This window comes from Pterocles gutturalis, unplaced genomic scaffold (assembly GCF_000699245.1).
Source record: "Pterocles gutturalis isolate BGI_N339 unplaced genomic scaffold, ASM69924v1 Scaffold52054, whole genome shotgun sequence".
Lineage (NCBI taxonomy): Eukaryota > Metazoa > Chordata > Aves > Pterocliformes > Pteroclidae > Pterocles > Pterocles gutturalis.
In genome coordinates, this window is record NW_010137710.1 from 1 (window position 1) to 9,507 (window position 9,507).

General features: G+C 38.9%; 1 protein-coding gene across 2 annotated transcripts; it reads right to left on the reverse strand.

Moving 5' to 3' along the window:
- Window positions 1-3,573: 3,573 nt before the first annotated feature.
- KBTBD2 (kelch repeat and BTB (POZ) domain containing 2) lies at window positions 3,574-9,241 on the reverse strand. Of its 2 annotated transcripts, none has more exons than XM_010082681.1 (3): window positions 9,149-9,241; window positions 6,722-6,885; window positions 3,574-6,290 (listed from the first exon to the last, which is right to left on the reverse strand). In XM_010082681.1, the coding sequence occupies exons 2-3, from the start codon at window positions 6,881-6,883 to the stop codon at window positions 4,755-4,757; spliced, it is 1,698 nt and encodes a 565-aa protein (XP_010080983.1). In that variant the 5' UTR covers window positions 6,884-6,885; window positions 9,149-9,241; the 3' UTR covers window positions 3,574-4,754. The 2 variants fall into 2 exon arrangements, with proteins under 2 accessions (XP_010080983.1, XP_010080982.1); XM_010082680.1 differs by lacking the exon at window positions 9,149-9,241 and adding an exon at window positions 8,800-8,969 and having other exon boundaries at window positions 6,722-6,887.
- Between the last annotated feature and the right edge of the window lie 266 nt (window positions 9,242-9,507).

The following is a 9,507-nucleotide window of genomic DNA, read 5'->3' on the forward strand; positions in this document are numbered from 1 at the left end:
CCAGCCCCCCCTTCCATGATCTGTAGACAATAGCAGTGCTTTCTAGATCACGTGAACATAAAGAAAATCAAGTAAGGATGTTTAGACTGAAGGAAGAAGAGTTGTCTAAAGTGAAGGCAGAGGTAGAGGTATTTTGTTGTCTTAAAAACAGTATGGGGAATAACATCACTTGTGTTACTATATCAAACAGATGGAAAATACTGAAGAAGCAAATTCAATTGGTCTCATCTCTGAATTCAGAGACTAGGAAATGCACACAGAAACACAGTGAAGAATTTAAAAATATCAGAGAGTGGCAAAAAATAACACTGAGCTTAACGTATTGCCCAATACAACCTGTAGTTACTGACATTTGCTGCTCTTAATAAATTGTGTGTGTATGTGTTTTGACGTGTGTAAAGCTGTGACAAAGACCTGGCTGAAGAGCATGTCCACTCTTAAATTGTGGAACTTGTTTCTTAATTTTTTTTTCCTCTAAAATAAAAATGTGCTCAAATTTAAATTAGACATAGCTCTTGCACTTTCCACATAAAATTTCAGCATCAAGCTTTAGCTTGATGTTTAGCACAAAATCTAAATGGACTTTAAGATCTACATTATATCACTGCCTCTTTAGTGCCTTTTTTTGTCCTGTTTACTGTCTCTTTGGTCATATTAATGCAGTAGAGTGTGTGTGTGTGTGTGTATTCAGTGCAGTTTACTATTTTAAGAGATTAAGTCACATAATGCTTCAGGTGACCAGTCATACTTTAGCACTTCAGTAATGGTGTATGTACAGTGCTTAAACCCTTTCTTTGCTGCAGCAAAGGTATCCAGTTTCACAAGTTGGACCAGGCCACAGAAGAACTATGTGTTTTTAGAGCAGCAGTGGAGAAAAGCCCACAGATACTCTAATTATTCTGTTTCACCTTCATGCTGTCCCATCTTCTCTGTTAGTCCTTTCTTCCGTGTCAAAGTTCCTGTAACTCAAGTACTGACCCAGGTCATGCTCTCACCTGCTGGTTCAGGGTGTTTGCCAACCAATTCCAGAACGTGGGAGATGTGTGAAGATGTACAGATTCCCTATAGACTGCCTCCAGCACCATGAGTGATCCCTGCAGTTTATTCAGTCTGCTAGTACTCCTCCAGGCGATAAGCTCTGTGAGCAAGAACTCTGCCTTGCTGAATTGTACTCACGGTAAATGTAGGAGGGAGATATTTTAAGTAATTCTGGAGTGGAACTAAGCAGAACTTTGTCTGGCTAATGTTGAGCATGTAGTGGAAAGAAACTGGTTTTAAGGGCAAGCCTGCTTCAGCATCTGCCTAAATTAAAGCTCTGTTCATGTAGGAGTCCAGATCCAAAAAGAGAAAACAATTTGGAGGTAGCTGTAAATGGGAAACAGAGGAGGAAAAACACTAGCCTGCTCATAAGGCCAGTGGTCTGCAGGTTTGTCCCTAGATGTTCCTTAGCTGTATGGCAATGGGGCAGGTGCTAGTGCATCTTAACAGAAGCATTAATTGAGAAGTGACAAGAGAAACATTGTGAAAAGCAGTGCTTAAACCAGGCAGTGCTTTAAATCTTTAAAAAAATCATCTTTAGAATTTTATCCCCCAAAATTAACTATGCGCCTGATCCTGTTCCCTGTAAAGCCTGACCCAATTCACTGTCCTAGATTTGACTGGTCCCCTTAGAACAAAAATTAAACTTGAAATTAGGTGCATATTTTAACAACTGTAAAAACGAGCACATGCGTTGAAAATTAGCAGAGGCCATATAATTTATTTTTATTACTTCAGGTAGAGGGAATTGAAACTATGAAGGACTAACTTAAAGTTGTTCTACCAGAAAAAGAAGCAAATGTCTTGCCAATACAGCAAGGCTTGAGGACATACGAAGTTGATTCTCTGAAACTTGTACGTAAATACACTTCAGAGCCACGTACAGGGTGAATAGGCTAGCATTAGGCTGCAGCTTTGTAGTAAAATACTAGTTTAGAACTCTGTGAAGGCTTTAATCATATTTGCTCTATTTATGAAATGAGAACTCCATTTTCTCCAGCTGTTATCTTTGTTCCCACAGTTGTCTTGCTCTAATTCTACCATTAGTGACCATTTCCAGGCACATGACAGCTTTTTGCCTGCAGTTTCCTTCTCGAATTATGCAAGGAAAGAATAGCGTTTGCCAACTGTGTTTTCCTTTGGAGTTGAATACTGACTGCAGCAACTAGTTGTGTAAGTAAGTGAACTAATAGCAAGTATGTCTTTAACAGAGTTGCAAGACAGCTGTGCAACACTTGGCTAGGCTTGTCTTTAAGTACTGTATTAGTAATTTTAAATAAAGTACCACACCATCTTAGCCCACATAAAATATAAAAAAACCCAGATATTATCTAGGAACAATATTAAAATAAAAATTCAGACTAGCAGGAAGTATCGTAGACCATTTGTATTTTAAAAGATGGATAAAATCAAGGACAGTTCTTCCAGGTTCTGAGAGGTAACTGTGATGGACAGCCTGTGCAGTTTACTCACCTATTTCCTATTCAAATTTAATAAAAAAGATTTTAAACTCAAGTTGAAAGTTCTCCGTAACATAACAAACCCACTGTGCTCCTTCACCAGCTGTAAATGATCTACACTTGAAGAACATAGGCTTGTCCTGAAGCCTAACAGCCTGATACAGTAGGCTGAAGCAAGACTGACCCACAGAATTGAGCTGTCCATTTAGGCTGGAGCTGCTAGTATACCATTCATATTTTTGCCTGAGGTATGTGATTCTATAAATTGCATTGTGAAGTAGTATCACTGTTTTTCTTTCAATGTATACTCCCTTGAACAGGCTTGTAACGGGATGGCCCAAGCTACGTGAAAGCAATATGAGCAGAACATCCATCAGCAGGATGCTGAGTCACTTCTCCCCTCTTATCTAAGCAATTCAGGTGCTTAAAAAAAAAACTTGATATAATGGTAAATACAAACATGTTATGTCATTGTCATAAAAAAATTAGTAGCTTCCCTCTTTCTGTTGGAGTCATCGTTATTCTGGATCTCATAAATCCCTGTAAGGCAGATTTCTTTAAAGTCCCTTTTCCAGTGAAAACCTTTAGTAATTGTACAAGGAAAAAAACTTTATATATCCCCTTGTCTTCTTTGTTGAAAGCTGTAATTATATTTACTAGAATGAGAAACAGAATTAAGGAAAAGCCAGTGACAATCTGGATGGCGAAGTAAATAAATTTGCTTTTAATGTTAAAAACTGAGAATAGGTCTCCCAGGTTCTGAGCTTATGGAAAAGATTACCTCCTTAATGACCTTCTTCAGTTTCAGTAGAGCAGAATTTGTCCCATGATTAAAGAAATGCTGATTTACAAAAATCATAGTGGGGAATTCACGTTCTATGTAATCCTCAGTTTGACTTCAATACCTCATTTCCAGCTTTCACTGAGCAGTAAGGACAGTCAACTAATGTACATCTCCAGGCTTTTCACAGCTTGCTTCAAGTTGCCTTCAACTAACTATTTGCTAGAAGTGTGCATGTGGTGGATGGGTGTCATAACTGTATCTGCTTCAACCAGAAAGCACACTCAAAACGTGGTTGGATTCAGTCTTTTTTAATAAATTAATGTCATTCAAAATACAGTGCCAGAACATGATGCAGCTGAACATGCTAGTAAGGTTTGTCATGAAGCACCTGTGTTCATGTTAGGTTGGCGGCGCCCCGCTACTGCTAGTGGTTCCTGGGATTAATGCCAGAGCAGCACTAGTCATCTGCTCTCCTGCACACAGAGCACAGGATATTCCTGAACAGTTTGCTCCCCCCCACAAAGTAAAAAACCTGATATAGCTAAAGGATATCTATACACAATCACACTACAGTAATGCTTGTTATTAAATTAAAAGAAAATAAAGACCTGGTTAATCCACACTAAAACTTTGTTTTACAATGGAAAAATACATCAGCAGCAGGAAGTAATATACATGAGCCAATGTTACTGTAATACAGAATGTGGAGACATTTACCGATTAAAGCTCCACATAGACCCGCACTATGAGGGCTGACAATTCCTATTGCAAGCCCAGCAACTTAAGTCCACACCTGGTAAACTACCAGCTGCTTGGAAGACCTGTATTCTAAATAGACAGGTATAAGTTAGTGAAAATAGAATACATGCACCTAATAATACAGCTTGACTGAACCTGCAGTCATTTTGCCCTGCATGTTACCATACAATGGAAGATCTACCCTTCCTACCACAGGTAGATCCATGGGATTTGTTTCTTTTCCTTTTAATGGCATTACTATACCAACATGAATATTAGTATTAAGTGCAGCACAGTCCTTTAATTAGGCCGCGCTGCCAATTATATAACTAGCACTTAAGTAGACTATCCAGAAGTAGTTCAAATGTAACTGGAAGATACTTTCAAAAGAGTTGTGACATCATCCTAGAAACAGTAACTACTTTTTTCTGAAGCTAATTTTCCTGAACCAAGACTTCATAGAACTAGAAATTAATTCTTTAGACAAGTCAGATGCTTAAGCTCATGATATACATATATGTTTTCTCAATTATCAGATAATAGTATTTCAGATTATGGAAGCCTATCTGCTCATTTCACTGATTCGTACTGAATGGTGGCAAGTGTTAGGTAGGGCATAAAAATGCAACTCATGAAAGACAGGTTTGACATTTCTGTTTCCAGAGCTGTTCTTTCACGACTATTTATTTCAAGATAACGGAGCACAGAATCAGTTGTGCAGTCTAATTTGGGAGCTATACAGGTGGTAAAGTAACCATCTCCCCATCCAGCTCAAATTCATCAGCTCCATCTGGGGAGAAGAGATACGTTGGAGGTTTCCATGGGGACTCTTCAAGGCAAGATGGATACAGCTTTCCTACAGTGCACCGGAAGTCCTTCCCCAAGTCCCATAGCACACGTTCAGATATATGCTGTCTTAGAAACCAGCGATCGAGTTCCAGGTCATACTGATAGGTGGCATATTTCGCTCTCTCATTCATGTGGGTTTCTCGTATAAAGACACACAAAGAATTAGAAATTACAACAGCTCTAACACATGGGTCAGAATACCGCTTGGCAGGGATATTAGCTGCCATTCTCCATTCATTTTTGTTCACATCGTAGATTTCCACAGTTACGGAAGACCCATCTACAGTACTGCTTGGGAGTCTTATACCAGAATTGCTGGCAATATGCAATCCACCAATATAGAATATTTTATCACCAAAAGCAGCAGCTGAAGCAAAACATCTACTTGTTTGTCGCATGGCCATTTCTACCCAAGCATCTGACCTGGGAAAATAGCAGTACATCAAGTTGTGTGCCATGACATAAATGCAGTTGTGAACTGCTACTGCTGTGCTCCACTGCCATGCACAAGGCAACGGGCTTACCATGGTCCACTCGTCTTTCTCGGTATCATATCTCTCCACAGTTCTCCTGTTGAGTTCTCCGCCGACGCTGTCTCCTCCAATTGCATAGATGTATCCTTCACAGCAGACCAGAGATGGCTTTATACGAACAAAGAGCATTGGTGTCTTTGGAAACCACGTGTTTTGCTGTGCATCAAACCAGTAAAAGCAATTCACAGTTCTGAAGGCAGCCTGGAGTTTGCTGCTTTTACTGTGATTGGTTTTTGTGTTTTTCAGAGGAACTTGCCCACCTGCTATGTAGATATCGTTATCGGGAGTTACGAGCGTCCCAACCTTATGCAAGTCAGCAGGAGGGTTGCAGAGTTTGTAAACTTTTTCTGCCTGGGGGCTATAACAGACAGAAGAAAAAAGACTACCAGGGTTTTCAGCAGCAGCTTCAATGAATATCATCATCTCCTCTTTTGTCATACCAAGTCTGGGCTTGAAAAACTTGGGCATCGATTTGTACAGTCCTTGTACCACCACTGATTTATCATTAGGTGGCAAGCCTTGAAACCAGGCTCTCTGTGTTACTTCTGAAAGTGCATCAATTCGGATTTGGCTAAGAACAGAGGACAAATACTGCGATCGTGATTCTGTGTTGTACTCCAGCCATAACATAGCAGCTTCACGAACTGTCTCTTCCTTTTCCACGTTTAAATTGTCACTGCTTAAAATATCTATCAGTAGATCATGTGACAGTTGCATGAAAGCCTCCTGGTGGTACACAGCTGTGAACTTGTGCTCTACCATTCTTTTAGCACTCTGTTTTAACTCTTCACAGCTGAAGAGATCAGCAAAACTTAGCAGCCGCACACAATTTTCTGCATTAATTTTTTTGATTAAGTATTCTCTACACCGCTGTAGCACATCATCTACCTGTAATGCAAAGAAACACACTAAGTATTACAATCTATTCCTTCACATACCGGCAGCAGGTACAAGTACCTACATTTAGTGTTGAACAACAGAGTTTAGGCCTGGAACACTAATCTATACACAAAAATACAGCAGTGACTTACTCAACTGATTCATACAGTTCAAGTACATCACATGATTATGTCTGCCTGAGAAACTAATTATCTAAATGTTGGAAGTGCACTGTTTTACTTCCACCCTCCATAGGCCATAAACCAAGGAGGGACAGTTACATGAAACATACTTGGCAAGCAACTGTTGTCTATACTGAGCAAACTGAAATTGAGTATTTGGAAATGACGAAATAGAAGAGAATATTTTACAAGATAAAGAAAAAAAAAGGTTCTGAGATTAGCAGCAGTTATTTCATACTCAAAATACAACATTCCTACCTGTAAGAAGCAGGCGGTTTCATAAAGCTGTTCTACCGTGCTGTCACTTATTGCCAAGTTACCCGTGTATGCATAAGTTATGATAATTTGTAAAGTGGCTGCATCCACATTCCTCAGGTGTACATGTGTTTGTTTACTTTCACTTAGCCCACTCATGAACATGGCTCTGAAGAGAAATATTCAGATTAAGACAAAGATCAACAGTAAGTACAGTAATCTTAAATAGTCACTTATCACCTGTAAGGCTTCAGTGATCACACTCCAAAAGGTGACCAGTCTTTATGGCTGCATGTTTACAGGTGCTTACTGTTTACCTTAACCTACCATCTAGTATTTAAGATAAAAGCACTTGTACAGAACATTCAAAAAGTACCATCACTGCCTTCGGTAGAAGTATTTTTATTTATGCAAACTCTTTTTTGTTAACCAGCAAAAAACTAATGATTTTAGGGTTTTAATGATAACATTTAAAACTTTTTCCTTATCAGGTGATTATAAGAGGGAAGAAACATCCTCCAGAAAATACTGTTGAAACATATGCAGATAAATTTTAGATCACTGACTGGCCAAGTGAGTATCAACTTGTCATGCAGCCTTTTAAAAAGTAAGCAAGACAGTACAAGTGCCAGGAGAGACTCCTCTTCATACAAAAGAAGAGGTAGCTGTTAGGAGTATCTGACTCCAGTGTGTGCTTACACACTGCTGAGCAGCCTGTGCTGGAGCGGGGCTGCTGCAGTACAGTATTCAAGCACAAAGATGGAAGGTGAGCTGGCTGCAGTCGTACACAATGGCTGGATCACGCTAAGAGATACTTTTCTGTTCTTCCCCCTCTCCCCACAACCTCCTTCAGGGCTATCAATTTTTCATAGTAAAACTAAATTTATGAAGCTGAGTATCTTTTTGTAAACCAAAGTAGAGAAGAAAAACAGAACATGACAAAACCACAAGCTTGATACTTCTTTTAACCAGTGCCAAAACCTCATTCCATAAATAATAAACAAACACATATGAGTAAGAGATCTGACTGCATATTCTAATGCAGCACACTGTGTGGACTCATGACAGCTTCCCAACCTTACAATTAGCCACCCACATTAAATCTGGCCACATTTCCAGTGGCTGTTATTTTACAGACTGTTAGAACTATGTCATCTGCACAAGGCCAAGAGCAATAATCGTTACCTGCTGATCATGCAATACTTGTTGCTAAATTATACCAGACTCATCTGAGATGAAAAAATTAACAAAAAAACCTATCAGCTATGAAAACTTATGTGAAAGTAATAAATCAATCCTCAAATAATTCCCTGAAGTTATTCTCTATATTCTATACAAGACAGCAGACAAAACAGAGACAACATTTTAGAATTCTTCTGTATAGTGGCCCATCTCAACAAGAAAACAGAATTTGCAAACCCTGCCTTGACTGAATAGGAAAGAAAAGTTATAATCTCTCCACAGTGCATCAGGAAGGTAAAACATGCATGGATGTCACCAAGACTAGTTTCAAGCTTCAAAATTCCTTCCAGACGGACAGATTAATTATACTGCATTGCCAACAAAAAATGATTAATTGCTGTAAAAAATTCATGGTGCTTCATCTTCTAGGACTTACTATGAAGGTATCTGCCAAAAGTAGTAGCACTTGACGTATCTTCTTGATTAAAAAACTTTTCAAGACAAAAGAAGCAGGAGCTACCAAATTAGAAACTGCAACAGCATCTCAATGGGGAGAAAAAAGAAACAACCAAACCAAAAAAACAAACCCTACCACCCATGCATAAAAAACCCCTATTGCACTGCAGCAAGACTCCACCAGCAGAGGAAAGTGAGTGAGCGGCTGTGTGGTACTCACTTGCTGGCTGGGATTAAACCACAACACCAGAGTAAGTCACAAGATGCTGGAAAATTCATTTTACTCTTTTGGTCTTGGCAAGTAATGACATTTAGGTTTTTTACTTACTTCACTGATTTTTAGAACTCTCCACAACACATTCATTGTTAATCAATTAATATTATGCTAAAAACCAGGTATCACTGATTTTCTAGAATTAACAGATCCTAGTTCGAATGCTTACCTGAAATACGAACTGCACGTTGCAAGAACCATCTTATGGCAGGGAAATTCAGTGCCCTCAACAATCAACACTATGTCAGTTAGCAACTGCTGTTCATAAAAGAATTTTAACTGCTCCAGCAAGGATACAGCATACTCTGTATTTATCTGCCTCTCGTCCTGGGTAGACATGACTGTATTCCATTAATATTTCCAGGACCAGAGAGAAAAGTCAAGATCTCTTTGCCAGACAAAGGTCAGTTGAATGTTTCTGAAGCAACAAGGGAAGAAACGGCAGGAGGTCTGTAGCCTTCAGAAGTGATACTGATAAAAAAAGGCTGGACTGCTGAATCAATGTTTCAGACTTTGACCTATTAGGTCATCATGCTTTGACTTGATGTCACAATCTGTTCAGAGACTCTCAAGAATATCTGCAGAGCTCCTGTTGAGATCTATGATGCATCAAATGAATGAGCAAAGGTGAAGTCTGAGGTAGATTTCGTGGTAACATCTCGTGATCAGTGGCTGTACTTGAATGACTGAAAGCAGGAAAATAAATTTACATATTAATATTGTTTCAAAAACCTTTCATAGATACCCCTTAAAAGTAATTGTCTAAAAAACTTATTTCTAAATCAGTACTTAATTACATGCACAAAAACTCTTATTGAGAAAAAAAAAGTTAAACGACAAAAGTATCAAAGAGAAATAAAAAGCAGAAGAGGTTGTC